This window comes from Scyliorhinus torazame, chromosome 6 (assembly GCF_047496885.1).
Source record: "Scyliorhinus torazame isolate Kashiwa2021f chromosome 6, sScyTor2.1, whole genome shotgun sequence".
Classification (NCBI taxonomy): Eukaryota; Metazoa; Chordata; class Chondrichthyes; order Carcharhiniformes; family Scyliorhinidae; genus Scyliorhinus; species Scyliorhinus torazame.
The window spans coordinates 84,182,889-84,203,956 of NC_092712.1; the positions used below are offsets into that span (position 1 = coordinate 84,182,889).

At 48.3% G+C, this 21,068-nt stretch overlaps 1 protein-coding gene across 2 annotated transcripts in view; it reads left to right on the plus strand.

Moving 5' to 3' along the window:
* The first annotated feature begins 2,417 nt into the window (after positions 1 to 2,417).
* Positions 2,418 to 21,068, plus strand: part of odad2 (outer dynein arm docking complex subunit 2) — a 549,301-nt gene continuing 530,650 nt past the window's right edge. Inside the window, exons 1-3 of one of the 2 annotated variants that reach the window (XM_072508396.1) lie at positions 2,418 to 2,574; positions 3,204 to 3,439; positions 6,141 to 6,301. In XM_072508396.1, coding sequence (XP_072364497.1) covers positions 2,533 to 2,574; positions 3,204 to 3,439; positions 6,141 to 6,301 — 439 coding nt within the window. In that variant the 5' untranslated portion in view covers positions 2,418 to 2,532. Of the gene's footprint in view, positions 2,619 to 3,203; positions 3,440 to 6,140; positions 6,302 to 21,068 lie in introns of both variants that reach the window. The other variant, XM_072508397.1, reaches the window with a different exon arrangement.

Sequence of the window (21,068 nt, forward strand, 5' to 3'; positions counted from 1 at the left end):
GCTAAATCAGCCATTTGCCAGCAGCATGAGAGTAGCTTAGATAGTGATAGTTGGATGTCCCCTTGTGTGATTAAGTTAAATGTGTAATAGTGAAATGTTTATAGTGACCCGTTAGAAATTATGAATGTGTGGTGTGCGAATAAAAATGTTAGGTAAATGTCTCAAACATAGGACAGATTAGTGTAGAACCTGTCCTTGACCAAGGGTAACCGGCACACCAGGGATGGATAAGGGATCAACAGTGTGATCCACCACGCTTTGCGTTCAGGATTAAGAGGACGGGATGTAGCCATCTCAGATGGCCACCTGCAAAGGACCATGGGAATTATGGCCAACCCAAGACTCAGACAGACTCAGAGCTTGTGTGTGTATTTGCAACCTAGATAGCTAGATGCGATCGAAGCCCCCGCTCGTTTGCATTCTAATGACCCATTTCCCCAGAACAAAATAACTGTACTCAGGTAACCGATACAGATGCAGACTAATCGGCGCCACTCCCTTTACTCAGGGAGCCCAAACAGCCAAGTTCAATGACCGCTCAGGACATACCCAGCCATCAAGGCACTCGCCTCTTTATTGGCCAAAATCGAAGGCAGTGATCGAAGCCTGTCGAATTATTGGGTCCAAGTTAAGGACCGCCCCAAAGAAATCCCAGAGGGACAAGAGACACAGCCATGTGCTCGGTCTCTCTTGGGTCCGGCCAATGCCAACCCAAGTGCAGCATAACGACCAGACAGACAAGCTCAAGACCAACAATCGCTACCAGACGGATGAGCCCAGCACAAACAGAGCCACTTCTTCCACCCAGCCACGCAAGATCCGGACAAAAGCCTTGTCCATCTGCATAAAGCCGGTTGCCCTGAAGTTATGTATAGATTATTGTAGTTGTTCGGTGTAGTTTAACTTGTAGTGTTTTATGTTGCATGTCGAAGCAATCCTTGTGTGTAAATAAACCATCTTTGAACTTGAACTGACTAACTGGTTGTGTGGTCCTTTGATCGATATCCGGTAAAGCCTTGTGGTGGTATCATTTGATACCTGGCGACTCTAAAGAGCATAATTATTAAAAAGGGCAACACAACCCTGTTCCCAGCAGGCCATGTTTTAAGGCGTTGGGTGGAATTTCATCAACTCCAGGGCTTTGTTGTTTTTTATTTGTGATGGTGGTCACAGTTCCTTCCAGAGCTGGGCTATCGTCCAGTTTTTTTTTTGACTGGCTATTTTTGAATGTGGCTAATGACAGTATTATGCAATGTGCACTAATGAGTGTTTTAAAGTGCCTGAATCAGCTTTCTGGGACTGATTCCTTGTTGATGTGTGTGTCTGCCCATCAGCATACTTCAGGGGGTTTTGGGATGATATGATGGTCCATAGACAGATTTTAGTGCTTCAAAAGAGCTTCTTATGTTGCCATTATTGGTATGCCACTGGTGTCTTCCACTGTGAATAGTAATGCAAAGTACCTATTTAGTTCCTCTGCCATTTCTTTGCTCTCCATTACTCCCTCTCCAGCCTCATTTTCCAGTGGCCCAATGTCCACTCTTGCCTCCCTTTTATATATCGCTAAAAAATATTGCAATCTCCTTTTATATTACTAGCTACATTCCTATTTCATCTTCTCCCCATCTTATTGCTTGTCTAGTTGCCCTCTGCTCGCTTTTAAAGGCTTCCCAATGCTCTGGCTTCCCACTAATACCCGCCACATTGTAGGCTTTTTTCTTTTGCTTTTATGCAGTCCCCGACTTCTCTGGTTAGCCATGGGTGTCCCTTCTCTTAGCATGTTTCCTGTTCCTTGGGATGAATAACCCAATACCCCAAAAAATTTACCTTCAATGTATTTTTTCCCTTAAATTGCTTTATCGACATGTCCTTAAGGTATGCCTTTAAGGTTGATACCTTTGCTTTGCGTTAGCATATATTGATCCATTACCTCCCTAAATAAACTCTTCCTTAAATTCAAACCTACAAGGCCGACTCTTGAGCATACTCAAGTGAATAAAGTTGGTACTCTCAAAATTTGGCAATTTTGTTTGGGTTTCTATAGCCGCCTCCAAACCTGGTTATGTACCTGAGATGACATTACATGCACTTGAACTTAACGCCTCACCCACGTTTGTATTGAAGATTTAATACTTTGACCACCCATAATTAAAGGTCTATCCTCTTCCTGACTCTTGCAAAGAGTCATAATTCTGCATTCACTCAAGAAATCCGTCCCCCATCCTAACAGTCGGTACGTTATTACCACAATCAATTTTAAAGTCTATTCTTTTCCCAAGCAGTTTTTAAAAATCGTACCCCACCTCAAAGATTTCACCCTGGCCTGCGGTCAATAAACTTCGTTCTCCCCTTGCCATTGTAATTAGATTATTGAATTACGTTCGCACAGAGCAACCTCTTGACGGCGGCAGGAGTGGACCAGCTCACACTCCTCTCAGGCGGTTTGCACCCGCCCGCGGTCTCGCGACAGGAGGGAACCGGCCGGAGGTGTTTGAAACGGTAGCTTAGCAACGGCGGCGCCCGCTGGTCCCCATGGTGACCGCTCACACCGCTGTGGCCGGACGGAGGAAGCAGGTTGGACTCGGACGTATTTTGGGGGTGCTTCTACCTGAAATTAAGTGAGGCTGTTATCTGCATGGCGGTTCGGTGTTGGTTCGCTTGTACTGATCCCCGGGGGGCGGGGCTGGATGATGGGGTTTTCCGACAGGGCCTCCAGCGACGGGCCGAGCGTGATGTCCCCAAAGAGTCAGTCAGCCTGCCAGCTTTGTGCACTTGCCGTGTTGGTAGCTTGAGAAGAGACCGGTTAACGTGTTTAAACTTTACAACTCAATTAGCTGTTAGAAAAGGGGGCGGTGAGAGTGAGAATGGACACCATGCTGAATTGATCCCCAACGCTCTGGGGCTTAACTCCAAATCATTTATTTATATATATAAAAAACATACAATCCCTTCGATATTGTTGAACAATAAAATGTAAGCATTCGTTGCATCGCGCATGGTTTTGCTGCTGATCTTGAAAGTTGATCAGATGGATAGAGGACAAGTGCGTCAAACTATCTCATTCTCTTCACTCATCCCTGGATGTTTGGGCGTCATTTATTTATGTGTATTCTGTACCAGTAGGAACGGTTGGAGCAAGGAAGTTCCAACAATCCCTTTGGTCCCCCATTAACTTTGCCCATGTCTTTCTCGCTTGGTTGCAGTCACTGATCGCCATGGGTATAGCGTTGACTCGAGCAGCTCAGTGGACGGCGGCTGGCATCGGCGTCGGCAAGTTAGAATTTACCCCGCTGAACGTCTCCCTCCTGAACAGCATTATCAAATTTGTGGAATATATTAATTCCAAGCAGCCACAGGAAGCAGCTTTTATGTTCCGAGAACCTCTTGAATGGAAGGCAAGTTTGGAGATATCCGCGTTTGGGGCAGATTATCAAATCAGGTGGGTTCCAGAGTAATTAGATTGTGTGCTGCTGCTATTATTACACTGACAGAATTGTGCATTATTAAAGCAAGACTATAACGTTGACATGCAATGATTTGCAGGGGATCTGGAAGCTGTGGAATTTGGTTAAGAACTGTGCAGTTACTGGAATGCTGATGGGGTGGTGGGTATAACATTTGGCTATATTGAATAGATATGGCACTTGATAAAACCCACTCACAGCAAATGAAACACGAGTAACTAGTTATAATTATAACAAAAACTGAAAATGCTGGACAATCTCAGCAGGTCTGACAGCATCTGTGCAGAGAGAGTAGAGCTAACTTTTTGAGTCTGGATAACTCTTTATCAAAGCTAGAGAGGACTGGAAATAGGATGAGATTTATACTGTTGTGGGGGAGGGGGGCTTGGGATAGAGGGCTAGCAATATATGGAGATTGAAAAAAATGTTGTGGACAAAAAGACAAAGGGAATGTAAATTGTGGTGATAATAACTGAGAAGGGTGCTGATAGTGTTATATTAAGGCATCAGAATGATTTAATGGCAAAATAGAGGGAAACAATGTGTCAAAGGACAGCTTGGAACAGGGAAGAGATAGACCTAATGGGGCCAGGGAGGGGAGACGGTTTGGGGGGGGGGGGGGGGGGGGGAACAGATCAATGGAAGAAATTAAAATAAATTGATAGAAATAAAAATGGGATGAAGGTGGAGGAGAGCGTTCACAGTCTGAAGTTGTTGAACTCAATGTTAAGTCCAGAAGGCTGTAACGTGCCTAATCGGAAGATGGGATGCTGTTCCTCCAGTTTGGGCTTCACTGAAACATTGGAGCAGGTGAAACATTGACATGAGAGCAGGACGGTGAGTTGAAATGGCAAGTGAAGGAAGGGTTGGGCCCTGCCTGTGGACAGACCAAAGGTGTTCTGCAAAGCGCTCACCCAGTCTGTGTTTAGTCTGTGAGCAATTTTGGGCCCCACACCTCAGGAAGGACATACTGGCACTGGAGCGGGTCCAGCGGAGATTCCCACAGATGATCCCAGGAATGGTAGGCCTAACATACGATGAACGTCTGAGGATCCTGGGATTATATTCATTGGAGTTTAGGAGGTTGAGGGGAGATCTAATAGAAACTTACAAGATAATGAATGGCTTAGATAGGGTGGACGTAGGGAAGATGTTTCCATTAGCAGGGGAGACTAGGACCCGGGGGCACAGCCTTAGAATAAAAGGGAGTCACTTTAGAACAGAGATGAGGAGAAATTTCTTCAGCCAGAGAGTGGTGGGTCTGTGGAATTCATTGCCACAGAGGGCGGTGGAGGCTGGGACGTTGAGTCTCTTTAAGACAGAAGTTGATAAATTCTTGATTTCTCGAGGAATTAAGAGCTATGGAGAGAGAGTGGGTAAATGGAGTTGAAATCAGCCATGATTGAATGGTGGAGTGGACTCGATGGGCCGAATGGCCTTACTTCCGCTCCTATGTCTTATGGTCTTATGTAGTGTAGACCGTGTTGGGAGCAGCAAATGCAATAGAGCAGATTGAAAGAGGTGCACATGAAGTAGTGCTTCACTTGAAAAGAGTGTTTAGGCCTTTTGATGGTGAGCAGGGAGGAGGTAACGGGGCAGGTGTTGCAGCTTCTGTGATTGCATGGGAAGGTACCATGGGAAGAGGGTGACATGTTGAAGGTGATAGAGGACTGGATCAGGGTATACCAGAGGGAATGGTCCCTGCGGAATGCTGTCAGGGGGGAGTGAGGGGAAGATGTGTTTGGTGGTGGCATAATGCTGGGGTTGGCGGAATGGGCAGAGGAATGATCCTTTGAATGCAGAGGCCTTTGGGGCGAAAAGTGAGTGAAAGGGCGATCCTATCCTGGTACTGGGAGGGAGGGGTAGGGGTGCGAGAAGAGGTGCGGGAGATGGATCAGGCATGGTTGAGAACTCTGTCAACCACATTGGGTGGGAAACCACGATTAAGGAAGATAGTTATAACCTGCTATGGTTGCAAGCTAGCCCCTGTTTATCTGAATTCATTGTGAATATTTAGGAGAATAAAGACCAAGATTTATGTTTGTTTCTCCTTTTTGGAATCTATTTTGATTTTTGTCTCTTCATGCAATTCTCTATTTACATCTCCACCTCTTTACTGCCATTATCTTGTTTGAGACATTTTACTTAAAATATTAAAACTGAATAGTTTCATTCCCAAAATTGAAATAGAAAATATGCAGTAAAGTTCAGAGTGGTTATATTAGTTTTTAGATAAGGCCAAAACAATTTCCCCAGAATTTTAAAAGTTGAGTTATTTATGTACCCTTTTCCCTGGTATCTTTTCCACCACTTTTCCATGGTATCTTTTTCCAGCAGATAATCTGCTCCCATGTCTGGTTTATTGTCATTTTTAAGCCCGTAGCATAAGAGTAGTTACGGTTAATATGTATACTAATCACTAGATGGTGGACCCCGATACATAAAACCTGGGTCTTTATTGTTGTCCTCAAATCACACCGCACCATTTTAACAATCTAGTAATGGTAATTATCTGGAAACTATTCTGTAGTTCACACAAAATAAAATATTAACTGCTCATGTCTTAAATCCTCCGACATTAACACTACTCATTGCTCAATTAGATTGTGAGTTGAATGAAGGAAGATACTGAATATGTAAGTTTTAATTTTAATTTTCTTTCCTTTGTTATCACAGCAAAAAAACTGTTATATCAAAAGAAAATATGGATGGAAACCCCTTTCTGATTTATGAGGCTTCTACTGGTGTCATCAAAGTGTACACTTTCAACCAGCTAGCCAAACTGCTAGAAATAGCTCAGATAGACAAACTGAAGGAAACACAAGCTTGTCTGGAAGGTCAGTTTTATTTAATCGCTTCCATGTTGTAAAAGGGATATTTAATAGTCTGCCTTATTTATATTTGTCTATTAAAATCTAAACCTCACCTAATTTTGCAAAAATTAAATATTGTCTTGAAAATTCTGGCAGTGATAAAATTTAAGGCTCATTTGACAGCACCATGATAATAATTGAAGCCCCACTTACATCAACGTGGGAATGCTAGTTTCCACAAATTAGCAAATGTGTTTACTGTCCAGCAAATTAGAATACCCAATTATAAAATAGTGCCATTATCTGAAGGTTTGTTATAACCTGCCTGGATCCTATTGGCTGGGGACAATTGGTTACCAAATGTTCCTTGGGGAATATGAGCTTCTTCAATGAGGGGTGGGGAAGGGCAATCGTTAGCAGTGCAGCTGTATAAATAGAGCTGGCCAATGTGCTACCAGCTAGAGAGGGCACCAGTCGCGAACTGCTGGTACTTTGTGGTATTGTTGGAAATAAAGTTACTTTCTGTTTGACTCGACAAACTCGTGCTAGATTCTTCAGGGTCCTCACAAAAGTTTTGATAAGACAAATAAGGAAAAACTATAGTGGCAGAGGGTGCATAGTAAGGGCACGGACTAAGTTAATTGGTAAAAGAACCAAACGAGATGAGGGAAAAGAAATGGACAGCGAGTTATGATCTCAAATTCATTGCCTTAAAACGATAGTGGAAGCAGATTCAATAATAATTTCCATAAGTAATTGAGGATCATTTACAGAGTTACAGGAGGTGAGTCAATTGGGAATCTCTTTCAAAGTGCCAACACAGAATTTATGGGCCACTGACTTCTTCTGTGCTGTATCATTTGTGTTTCTGTGATTAGTTCTGTTTGGTGCTTCAACGCAAGCTTTCATTTGTGTTAATGAGGACTATCAATTGAGCAGAAGGGCTCCATGGGAGGTTTCTGTCCTTCCTGAGCTCACTTGAGGATGCCTGTGCCACAGTGTGAGAGGTGTACAGCCCCAGTCAACTATTAAGACAGTTGATTGCACCATCCTCTTCCAATACCTCTCCACCATTGCCCAGCTCGATTGGATTGCACTCGACGGGTTTCATTCTTATCTACTTACTCATAGCCAAAACTTTGCTTGCAATGGCTTCTTTTCCTATTCCACATAGTTACCTCCTCCAAGGGTTTAACCTTTAGCCCCCTTCTGTTTTTGTCTACATGCTGCCCCTCAGTAACATCATCTGAAAACATGTGAGTTGCCATGTGTAAACTGATGATACCTTGCTTGTGTGCAGTCAATTTTAGCCTCATTGACCCGGAGTCACAACACAAGTGAATTGAGCAATAATTCTTAGAAAAATACCCAAAGTCATTGGCTCTTGGTTGCCCAATAATCCAGGTTCTAAATTTAAACACAATTACTGTTCATTCATAACAAGAACTATTATGAACTATGCGGCAAATACAACTGGTTAACGATTATCTAATTCCCAATGCCCGTTTTAATTTGCCCCATCCGTACACTAACTATTTACACACTGATAGTTTCAGATGCTGGTTTATAGCACCTTACTCCCTTTCAAACTTTGTTATCACTTCGAGAATTTACTGTCCATTCATGCATTCATTCAGGTCTCTAGTTTCAGAAATACAGCACTCACAGCCTTTCTGGAGAGAGACAGAGTAGGTTCTTGTCTTTGTTTGCAGCCTGTAATGGCTCCCCTGTAGATTAATTCATTCAGGTTATCTGCAGCTTCAGGCATACAGCACTCACGGCCTTTCTCGAAAGCGAGACAAATCAGCTCCTTGTCTTTCTGTGTCTAGGACTTAACTGCTCCCTCAGGTCGATGAGAACCATTCCACTGGGATAGGATCCAATTGCCACCTGCTATCAGGCAGGGTACAGCCTTTTGGGCCAATTATTGGCCCTCAACCAATCAGTCAAACCAATTCCCACCCCTGGCGGGCAGCCTTTGGGGCCGGAGGGCGTCGGCTCACTTGGCGGTGGCACATGCACTGTCTTGTCTCGTGTGCTGACCCCGAGACACGGCCTCATCAGAGGGGTGGAACTTGGGAGAGCTGGTGGCCACCCTCGACGCCCATGGGACAGGTGCGGTTGACTTTCAGCGGCAAGTCGATGCACATAGGGCCCTGGGATGGAGGCACAGCTGGTTCGAGCCCCTGCTGCTCCTGCATCATCTGGCTCTGATAGCCCTGTCGGCTTCCCATGGTCCGCACCATCGTGTCGATGCCCTCGGCGATGCCCTTCAGTGATGACTGGGACACATCCGGCAGTGACCGGGTCATGCTCTGCAGTGCCTCAGCCATGCCCACCTGCGACTGGGACAATCTCCGCAGTGCCTTGGCCATTCCTACCCGAGAGCAGGAGAAGCCCTGCAGAACCCCATCAAGGTCGGCCTGCTACTGGATGACATCCCCCAGTGCGGCAGACATAATGCCGAGACCCTCAGCCATGGCCGTCACTGACTGAGCAATGCCTTAGACACCTTCACTTATTATGTCGATGTCGTGCACCAGGCTTTCCGCTGCGGTCGACACCCTGGCAGTGTTGGCCTCGGTGCCACTCATTGTCGGCGCCATCTCCTGCGCCTGTAGCCTGTGGGACTCCTCCAATTGGCCATGGATCTGCTGGAGTGACGTTGACATCTCCCTCTGAATGTTTTGGCTGCTCCCTAACGTCTCCATCAGCTGCGGGAAACTCTGTGCCATGGTCGCAGCATTAGGCTGGGGCCCAGCTGGGTCCTGGGATCCAGCAGCCCTCCGACTGCTGTCTCGCCTGGGGGTTCCTGCCTCCACCAGGTTTACATCAGCAGCAGTGTGGTGCTCACCAGATTGTGCCCCAGAAGACTGCCTACCTGCTTGTCCCACCGAGGTGTGTGTATCTGCGCTGGTGGAAGGTGGGGATGACAGCTGTGCTGTGACTATAACAGTTGTATCCTCGGAACTCTCCTCCAAGGTGTTCTCGTCAGAGTTAGGAGAGGGGGCCACCCGAGATGGGCCGGCACCGTCGGCTGGAGGACCTGTGGGAGAATGGATATGTGGTCAGTGGGAGAGATAGGGGTCACCTGGGGGGATTTTCCCTTTTGGGGGTGTGGGATGTTGGTGTCTACTCACTCTGGCTGCCCGGTGTAGGTCGTTGACCTTCTGACACTGGAGGCCAGTCCTGGTCGTACTGCCCAAGCTGACTTCTGCCGCCACCTCGTCCCAGGTAGCACTGACTGCCTTGTGGCTCACCCTCCAGGATCTTCGGGGGAACAGGACATTCCTCCTGGCCTCCGCCACGTCCGGGAGCCTCCCCAGGTCAGCATCCCCGAATCTTGGGTCCGGTCTCCTCGGCGCCATTATTGTGAGCTGGCTGGAGTTGGCTGAGCAAGTGTAGCCTAAGTGCTGCTGGAACTTGTTAGCGGGGGCCTGGCGAGCGCGGTCACAGCCAATCAGCTAGGGAACCGGCATTCGGGGCGGGACGCCCGTGAGGCCTCGTTAAGTGGGCCAATTGACATTGAATAGTGTTGCTGGACTTGCCAGGCCGAGTGCTGGGAAACACGCGCCAATTCCTGCTTGCTACAGCACTTAGAAATTTTTCCGGAACATCGCGCCCTATGTCTAGGTGTTGCTGCATTTTGACATGCACTGTTTCATTATCTGAGCAGTTGTGAATGGTACTGAACACTGTGCAGTCATCTGCAAACACATCCCCACTTCTGATCTTATGACAGAAGGAAGGTCATTGATGAAGCAGCTGAAGATGTTGAGCCTGGGACACTGCCCTGAGGAACACCTGCAGTGATGTCGTGGAGCAGAGATGATTGATCTCCAACACCACAACCATCTTCCTTTGTGCCAGGTATGACTGCGGGGTGAAAGCAGGAGAATGCCATTGGGTGAATTGCTCATTTGGACGCGATCGGCTGACTGGCCTCCTTATGCGCTAAAACAATTCTGTGATCTTCTATCCTGAATAGTGCCTCATACGGAACAAGAACGTTGGTGTCATGAATGACCCTGAGTCGAGCCACTGTCCCCTTATTCTCTCCATCACACGGATAACCTATTTCCAACATCAACTAACTGCCTGATCCTCTCACTGTCTTGTTTTCTGCCTAAACCCTCATCCCTGACTATGCCACCTCAATTCTCAATTAGTCCAATGCTGTTGGAAGGAACTCTATTGTAACATGTAAACCGAGAGGGTTGATGAGAGCATTGCTCTTGTTGCGGTGCACAAGGACGTCCAAACGGCATTTGGTACAGCGGAGTACAATGGATAGTTACAAGACCTGGACAATTCACAGCTACAAAAGCTCATCACAGGCTAGGAATCCAGTGGCAAGACTCACCTTTGACTCCCCAAAGCCTGTCCACCATCTACAAGGCACAAGTCAGCAGTGTGATGGAATACTTTCTTTTGCCTGGATGAGTGCAGCTCCAACAGTACTCAAGCTTGACACCATCCAGGACAAAGCAGTCTACTTTATTGGTATCTGTTCCACAAACATTCAATCCCTCCTCCACTGACACGCAGTAGCAGCAGTGTGTACCATCTACAAGATGCACTGCAGGAATTCACCATGGATCTTAGATGGAACATTTCAATCCCACAACTGCCGGGTCGGAGAATCGCCGGGGGCTGGCGTGAATCCCGCCCCCGCCGGTTGCCGAATTCTCCGGCACCGGATATTCGGTGGGGGTGGGAATCGCACCGTGCCGGTTGGCGGCCCCCCCCCCCCCGGCGATAGAAGGACCAGTGTAGCAGATAGATGGGAACACGACCACCTACAGGTTCCTCTCAAAGCCACTCACCATCCTGACTTGGAAATGAATCGCCTTTCCTTCACTGTTGCTCGGTCAAAATCCTGGAACTCCCGCCCTAACAACACTGTGGGTGTTCCTGCACCACATGGACTGCAGCAGCACAAGCAGGGAGCTTGCCACCACCTCCTCAAAGGCATTTGGGGACGAGCAAGGAAAGATGACCTACTCAGCAGAGCCCACATCCCCTGAATGAATGCATACTAAATTGGCTTAGTGACAGGAAACAGAGAGTAATGGTTAATGCATATTTTTCCAGGCTGGAAGAAGGGGCGGGATTCTCCGACCCCCCGCCGGGTCGGAGAATCGCCGGGGGCTGGCGTGAATCCCGCCCCCGCCGGTTGCCGAATTCTCCGGCACCGGATATTCGGCGGGGGTGGGAATCGCGCCGTGCCAGTTGGCGGGCCCCCCCCCCCCCCCCGGCGATTCTCCGGCCCGCGATGGGCCGAAGTCCCGCTGCTGGAATGCCTGTCCTGCCGGCGAGAATCAAACCACCTCTCTTACCGGCGGGACAAGCGCTGGCGGGCTCCGGGGTCCTGGGGTGGGGGGGGGGGGCGCGGGGTGATCTGGCCCCAGGGGGTGCCCCCACGGTGGCCTGGCCCGCGATCGGGGCCTACCAATCCGCGGGCGGGCCGGTGCCATGGGGGCACTCTTTTCCTTCCGCCTTCGCCATGGTCTCCATTATGGCGGAGGCGGAAGAGACCCCCTCCACTGCGCATGTGCGGGGATGCAGTGAGCGGCCGCTGACGCTCCCATGCATGCGCCACACGGCAAAGTCAGTTTCGAGCCAGCTGGCGGGCACCAAAGGCCTTTCCCGCCAGCCTTTGGGGCGGCGCGATGCTGGACTGATTCGCGCCGTTTTTGGCGCCGGTCGGCAGACATCGCGCCGATTGCGGAGAATCCCGCCCAAGGTTTGTAATGGAGTTCCCCACGGGTCAGTGTTGGGACACTTTCTTTTCCTGATGTAAATTAATGATCTAAGTAGATCTTGATGTACAGGAAGGACAAGGAGTGCCATTATAAAATAAAATATATTACTCAAAAGTGGGTGCAGGAGCAGTGGGACCTGGATATATGTATGCATATGTTATTAAAGGTGGCAGGACAGGTTGAGAGAGCACTTAATAAAGCATACATATCCTAGGCTTTATTAATAGGGGCATATAGTGCAAGAGCAAGGAGGTTATGAACAAGGAACAGATGCGGGCAGGTTGTTTCCACTGGTCGGGGAAAGCAGAACTAGGGGGCATAGCCTCAAAATAAGGGAAAGTAGATTTAGGAGTGTAGGAGGAACTTCTTCACCCAAAGGGTTGTGAATCTCTGGAATTCCTTGCCCAGTGAAGCAGTTGAGGCTCCTTCTTTAAACGTTTTTAAGAAAAAGATAGATACCTTTCTAAAGAATAAAGGGATTCGGGGATATGGTGTACGGGCCGGAGAGTGGAGCTGAGTCCACAAAGATCAGCCATGATCTCATTGAATGGCGGAGCAGGCTCGAGGGGCCAGATGGCCTACTCCTGTTCCTTGTTCTTATGTTCTTATGGTATGAAATGAAATGAATGAAAATCGCTTATTGTCACAAGTAGGCTTCAAATGAAGTTACTGTGAAAAGCCCCTAGTCGCCACATTCCGGCGCCTGTTCGGGGAGGCTGTTACGGGAACTTGTTGAACTTGTGTAAGACACTAATTAGACCTTAGCTGGAGTATTGCATACAGTTCTAGGCACTGCATTTTAGGAAGGATGTAAAGGCATTGGAGAAAGTGCAAAAGAGGTTAAAAAGAATGGCACCACGGTTGAGGAACTTCAGATGTGAAGAACTATTTTCTTGGAAAAAGAAAGGCTGAGAGAAGATTTGATGGAAGTATTCAACCACCTGAGGAGTCTGGATGGAGTAAATAGAGAGAAACTGTTCACGTTCATAAACAGATTGAGAACGAGAGGGCATATATTTAAACTAATTGGCAAAAGAAGCAAAAGCGGCGTGAGGAAACACCTAGTCATACAGCAAGTGGCTAGGGTCTGAAAAATACTGCCTGAGAGTATGTTGGAGGCAGATTCAATTAAGGCATTCAAGAGGGAGTTGGATGATAATTTGAAAAGAAACAATCTGCTGGCTTATGGGCCGAAAGCAAGAGAATGTCATTAGGTGAAGTACATTTGGCGAGCCTGTGCCGACACGATGGGCTGACTGGCATCCTGCGCTGTAACAATTCTGTGATTGTGATCTCCTATCCCGAATAGTGCCTCTTGCAGATCAATAACTTTTGTGTCCTGTATGACCCTGAGTCGAGCCACAGTCCCCTTATCCTCACTATCACAAAGATAACCTACGGACGCATCGCTTTGAACGGATCAAAGACATCAGGAACGCCATAGGAATACACTCTTTGACCAATCTATGCCAGTTTTGAATTGAAGGATACTTGTTGCCGATTCAAGAGCAGAGGATATCTTTATGAGCTGCAAAAGCTTGGATGTTATACAGCCTTTTTTCATTAACATCAGTGCTTCTATATTAGCCAGTGAAACCTCCAACCAAAGCTGACTTTCCAGCATTCTCTGCCTTTTGTTGACCTTGTAAGAAATGCCAAGGGCATCAAAGGCCACAGGACATGGGAGGCAGCAGGCTGCCACCACCTCTGATGTGCACCCTGGGGACACACCTAGAACGTAGCAGTAGACTACAAAGGACCAAAAAGAGTGAGGAGCACCGGTGAGGTCACTATCTGTAGCTAGGGGGAACGGAAATCTATCACAGTAAAATGTTCACTATCGAAACATGTCCCACCTCATACATATGAAGATTCTGTCACATCAAACTTCAGAGCGGGCCTGCCACCACACCTACCTCCTTTTCCCCTCCGCCCCTCAACACCCACCCCTTGGGCACAGTGGTCCAAGATCAAAAGCCTCGGATGCAGAAACCATTCAGAGGATGGGTGTGAGCACGCTGTTAGCAGAAAGACAAGAGTCAGACTTTAGCAGAAACTGGGGAGCACCAAAGCTTTCCTCACAACAAATTATTGTCACTCTCCTGACATGTATGGTGTCATGCTGACAGCGCCAACACAGGCACATTATCCTGGAGTGATGTTGTACTGATGCTTGGAGGAGGATCAGGGTGGTCGGAGAGGGGTTGTGTGATGGGGGTGAGGAATAGGGGAGTAGGGAGTATTTGGGGCAGGGGAATGAAGGAAGGGAGCAGAAAGGAGGGGCGGGTGCGGGATTTGGGGGGAGTGGAATGAGGGAGAGGGGAATGGGGAGGGAAATGGGAGAGGAGTGATGGGGGAGTGGGATTTGGGAGGGGAGGGAGGTAAATGGGTGATTTCTGGTGTCGGAGGGAAATGGGGGTGGGGGGTTCAGTTGATGAACACAGCTTTGTCCTGGGAGTATTTGGAGATGATAAGGCCTCCCACATCCTCTGGTCTGCCGAACCCTTGCCGCTGCCTGTCCTCCATCCTCTGGCTCCTCCTCGGGCTTGTCGACCATCCCCTCTTGGACCACGTCAGCCTCCTCATCCGCCGCTTCCGATGAGGTCGCATGTCCCTCCGCCTCCTCTTACTCCTCCTCCTCCTGCTTCTCCCCCAGCATGTCGCCTCACTGCTGTGCCAGATTATGGAGGGCACAGCAGGCCACCAGAAAGCGGGAGACCCTCTGGGGAGTGTATTGCACGGCATCACCAAGGTAGTCAAGGCATCGGAATCGCATTTTCAGCAGTCCGATGCACCGCTCAACGAAAGCACAGGTGGCCATGTAGACCTCATTATAATGGGTCTCCACCTCGGTCTCAGGTCCACGCACGAGCATCGTGAGCCATGACCTCAGCAGGTATTCCGTGTCGCCTATGAATTAACCGGGGACCTTGGAGTGTCCCAAAACGTAGCTGTCATATATGCTCCCTGGGTAGCAGGCACATATGTGCATGATTCAGAGGCGGTGGTCACACATTCAGGGAGTGGAACCCCCCTTCCTGTAAATATAGGGCACTCCCTGATGCCTCAGTGCTCACAGTGCAACATGCATGCATGCTATCGATCGCCTCCTGAACTTGGGGCACCCCGGCGATGGTGGCAAATCCTGAAGCCCGGGCAAGTTTGTGAGCCCGTTCAAGGTCAAAGAGCACCTCCCGAATGCATATGTGGGTGGATGACTGTGATATGCCACACAGATCCCACCGCCTGAGCCTTGGAATGTTCCGGTGGCATAAAAGGGATATAGGACTGCAGTGACCTTCACTGCCATTGGGAGTGGGGGTGTCCTACTGCTCCACAGGGTGCCGCACTGCCTCTTTGTTGAGATGGAGTCTTCTGCGGCACATGGTGTCTGTCAGCTCATTGACCAAGGACGCCTGTACACCTTGGATCATCGCCTCCCCTTCTGGATCCCTCCTCAGCCTGACGGGCGGTCAAGTCTTCAGGGTGTGCGGCGGCCCACTGCACATGGGATGTTCTCTCCAGCCTGTGTTCTATGGCGTCGGCTCCGTTGGTATGCGGAATAAATAATTCAGCAATACAAAAACGTCTGCTAGCAGAGGCCGAGCTGGATTGCAAACAAGCATTGCAGCTGGCTTTGTCCTTAGAAAAAGTGGCGAGCAGAGCACATGAGTTACAGGGTACTCCGATGGAGGTAGACTCCCACACCGGTGAAACTGAGTTAAGGGACTACCGCTGGGGGATAGGCAACTGCATAGCCACCCACAGGAACGACTCGGATACTAAGGAACCCAGGCCCACTCGCAGAACCGTTCCGAAGCAAGGGGAAATTAGGACCAGACAGACGGCAGCCCCTACAGCCTTTCGCCCGGCAAGATATTGTAGTTATTGCCAGAGATCGGAGCCAGAGAGGAGAAATAGAAGCCCACAACCAACATCTTGGAGAAGGACACCTAGGTTGGGGTTCAGGAGTGTGCGAGAAACATCCTAGAAACCCCACCTACCTCCAACGAGGAACAACTAAATTGTGTAGCGATAGTTAAATCAAAAACCATTAAATTAACCATAAGGTTGAATGGACGTTCCACATTAATGGAAGTCGACACGGGAGCAGCCGTATCAGTGATAGGGGAAACAGTTTTTAATAAAATTCGCACTGGACTCCAATCCTTATCCCTAACCACGAATTCAACAAAACTGAGGACATACACAGGGGAACCACTGAGAGTGTTGGGCACAACACATGTACCTGTGGCTTATGGGGAGCAGCTAGTTTGGCTGCCTTTAATGATAGTGAAAGGTGCAAGACCGAACTTTTTGGGACGAACTGGCTAAAAGCGATCCAGCTGGAATGGGTAAAGGAAAATGGTCGCCTGAGCGAACTCCTGTGCAGATACCCAGAGGTTTTACGAGAAGGGCTCAGAACTATAAAGGGAGCAAAGGCGACAATACATGTAGACCCTGAGGCAGTCCCAAAATTCTCCAAGGCCCGACCGGTACCTGTCGCATTAAGGCAGAAATTCAATAGGGAAATCAAAAGATTGGAGCATGAAGGAATAATAAAACCGGTCCAGTTTGCAGAATGGGCGGCACCCATGGTACCTATCCTTAAGCCAGATGGCTTGGTCCGCCTTTGTGGAAATTTCAAAGGAACCAAGAACAAAGAATAGTACAGGAACAGGCCCTTCAGCCCTCCAAGCTTGTGCTGACCATGCTGCCCGTCTAACCTAAAATATTCTGCACTTCCGGGGTCCGTATCCCTCTATTCCCATCCTATTCATGTATTTGTCAAGATGCCCCTTAAACGTCACTCTCGTCCCTGCTTCCACCACCTCTTCCGCAGCAAGTTCCAGGCACCCACTACCCTCTGTGTAAAAAACTTGCCTCGTACATCTCCTCTAAACCTTGCCCCTCGCACCTTAAACCTATGCCCCCGAGTAATTGACCCCTCTACCCTGGGAAAAAGTCTCTGACTATCCACTGTGTCTATGCCCCACATAATTTTGTAGAACATAGAACATAGAACATTACAGCGACAGGCCCTTCGGCCCTCGATGCTGCACCGACCTGTGAAACCACTCTTAAGCCCATCTACACTATTCCCTTATTGTCCATATGTCTACCCAATGACCATTTGCATGCCCTTAGTGTTGGCGAGTCTACTACTGTTGCAGGAAGGGCATTCCATGCCCTTACTACTCTCTGAGTAAAGAACCTACCTCTGACATCTGTCTTACATCGATCTCCCCTCAATTTAAAGCTATGTCCCCTCATGCTAGACATCACCGTCCGAGGAAAAAGGCTCTCATTGTCCACCCTATCCAATCCTCTGATCATCTTGTATGCCTCAATTAAGTCACCTCTTAACCTTCTTCTCTCGAACGAAAACAGCCTCAAGTCCCTCAGCCTTTCCTCATAAGATCTTCCCTCCATACCAGGCAACATTCTGGTAAATCTCCTCTGCACCCTTTCCAATGCTTCCACATCCTTCCTATAATGCGGCGACCAGAATTGCACGCAATACTCCAAATGCGGCCACACCAGAGTTTTGTACAGCTGCAACATGACCTCATGGCTCCGAAACTCAATCCCTCTACCAATAAAAGCTAACACACCGTACGCCTTCTTAACAACCCTCTCAACCTGAGTGGCAACTTTCAGGGATCTATGTACATGGACACCGAGATCTCTCTGCTCATCCACACTGCCAAGAATCTTACCATTAGCCCAGTACTCTGTCTTTCTGTTATTCCTTCCAAAATGAATCACCTCACACTTTTCTGCATTAAACTCCATTTGCCACCTCTCAGCCCAGCGCTGCAGCTTATCGATGTCCCTCTGTAACTTGTAACATCCTTCCGCACTGTCCACAACTCCACCGACTTTAGTGTCGTCTGCAAATTTACTCACCCAATCTTCTACGCCCTCCTCCAGGTCATTTATAAAAATGACAAACAGCAGTGGCCCCAAAACAGATCCTTGTGGTACACCACTAGTAACTGGACTCCAGTCTGAACACTTCCCATCAACCGCCATCCTTTGTCTTGTTCCAGCTAGCCAATCTCTGATCCAAACTGCTAAATCTCCCTGAATCCCATGCTTCCGTATTATCTGCAGTAGCCTACCGTGGGGAACCTTATCAAACGCTTTACTGAAATCCATATACACCACATCAACTGCTTTACCCTCATCCACCTGTTTGGTCACCTTCTCAAAGAACTCAATAAGGTTTGTGAGGCACGACCTACCCTTCACAAAACCGTGTTGACTATGTCTAATCAAATTATTCCTTTCCAGATGATGAGACACCCTATCTCTTATAAACCTTTCCAAGATTTTGCCCACAACAGAAGTAAGGCTCACTGGTCTATAGTTACCGGGGTTGTCTCTACTCCCCTTCTTGAACAAGGGGACAACATTTGCTATCCTCCAGTCTTCTGGCACTATTCCTGTAGACAAAGATGACTTAAAGATCAAAGCCAAAGGCTCAGCAATCTCCTCCCTAGCTTCCCAGAGAATCCTAGGATAAATCCCATCCGGCCCAGGGGACTTTTTCATTTTCACCCTTTCCAGAATTCTTAACACCTCCTCCTTATGAACCTCAAGCCCTTCTAGCCTAGTAGACTGAATCTCAGTATTCTCCTCGACAACATTGTCTTTTTCCTGTGTGAATACTGACGAAAAATATTCATTTAGCACCTCTCCTATCTCCTCGGACTCCAAGCACAACTTCCCACCACTGTCCTTGACTGGCCCTACTCTTACCCTAGTCATTCTTTTATTCCTGACATATCTATAGAAAGCTTTAGGGTTATCCTTGATCCTACCTGCCAAAGACTTTTCATGTCCCCTCCTGGCTCTTCTTAGCTCTCTCTTTAGGTCCTTCCTAGCTAACATGTAACTCTCGAGCGCCCTAACTGAACCTTCATGCCTCATCTTTACATAAGCCTCCTTCTTCCTCTTGACAAGTGTTTCGACTGTCTTAGTAAACCACGGTTCCCTTGCTCGACCACTTCCTCCCTGCCTGACCGGTACATACTTTTCAGGACACGAAGTAGCTGTTCCTTGAATAAGCTCCACATTTCCATTGTGCCCATTCCCTGCAGTTTTCCTCTCCATCCGATGCATCCTAAGTCTTTCCTCATCGCATCATAATTGCCTTTCCCCCAGAGAGAACTCTTGTCCTGTGGTAGATACCTATCCCTTTCCATCACTAAAGTAAACGTAATCGAATAGTGGTCACTATCACCAAAGTGTTCACCTACCTCCAAATCTAACACCTGTCCTGGTTCATTCCCCAGTACCAAATCCAATACGGCCTCGCCTCTCGTTGGCCTATCTACATACTGTGTCAGGAAACCGTCCTGCACACATTGGACAAAAACGGACCCATCTAAAGTACTCTAACTATAGTGTTTCCAGTCAATATTTGGAAAGTTAAAGTCCCCCATAACAACTACCCTGTTGCTTTCGCTTCTATCCAGAATCATCTTTGCAATCCTTTCCTCTACATCTCTGGAACTTTTCGGAGGCCTACAGAAAGCCCCTAACAGGGTAACCTCTCCTTTCCTGTTTCTAACCTCAGCCCATACTAACTCTATCGACGAGTCCTCATCAAACGTCCTTTCTGCCACCGTAATACTGTCCTTGACTAACAATGCCACCCCTCCCCCTCTTTTACCACCTTCCCTGAGCTTACTGAAATATCTAAACCCCGGCACCTGCAACAACCATTCCTGTCCCTGCTCTATCCATGTCTCCGAAATGGCCACAACATCGAAGTCCCAGGTACCAACCCATGCCGCAAGTTCACCCACCTTTTTCCGGATGCTCCTGGCATTGAAGAAGACACACTTTAAACCACCTTCCTGCCTGCCGGTACACTCATGCAACTTTAAAACCTTACTCATGACCTCACTGCTCTCAACCTCCTGTACACTGGAGCTACAATTCAGGTTCCCAAGCCCCTGCTGAACTAGTTTAAACCCTCCCGAAGAGCATTAGCAAATTTCCCCCCCCACAAAGTTATTGGTACCCCTCTGGTCCAGTTGCAGACCATCCCGTTTGTAGAGGTCCCACCGACTCCAGAATGAGCCCCAATTATCCAGAAATCTGAAACCCTCCCTCCTGCACCATCCCTGTAGCCACGCGTTCAACTCCTCTCTTTCCCTATTCCTCGTCTCGCTATCACATGGCACGGGTAACAACCCAGAGATAATAACTCTGTTTGTCCTAGATCTAAGTTTCCACCCTAGCTCCCTGAATTCCTGCCTTACATCCCTATCCCTTTTCCTACCTATGTCTTTGGTACCTATGTGGACCACGACTTGGGGCTGCTCCCCCTGCCCCTGAAGGATCCCGAAAACACGATCCGAGACATCACGCACCCTGGCACCTTGGAGGCAACACAACAACCGCGAGTCTCTCTCGTTTCCACAGAATCTCCTATCTATCCCCCTAACTATGGAGTCTCCAATGACTAATGCTCTACTCCTCTCCCCCCTTCCCTTCTGAGCAACAGGGACAGACGCTGTGCCAGAGACCTGCACCCCATGGCTTACCCCTGGTAAGTCCCCCCCCCGCAACAGTATCCAAAGCGGTATACTTGTTACTAAGGGGAACGACCACAAGGGATCCCTGTACTGACTGCTTCCTCCCAGCCCCTCTCACCATCACCCATCTCTCTTTATTCTTCGGAGTAGACCTCTATCAGGTCGCCCCTCAACCTTCTTCGTTCCAGTGAGAACAAACCACGTTTATTCAACCTCTCCTTATACCTAATGCCCTCCATACCAGGCAACATCCTGGTAAATCTCTTCTGCACCCTCCCTAAAGCCTCCACATCCTTCTGGTAGTGTGGCGACCAGAATTGAACTCTATACTCCAAGTGTGGCCTAACTAACGTTCTATACACCTGCAACATGACTTGCCAATTTTTATACTCAATGGCCCGGCCAATGAAGGCAAGCATGCCATATGCCTTCTTGACTACCTTCTCCACCTGTGTTGCCCCTTTCAGTGACCTG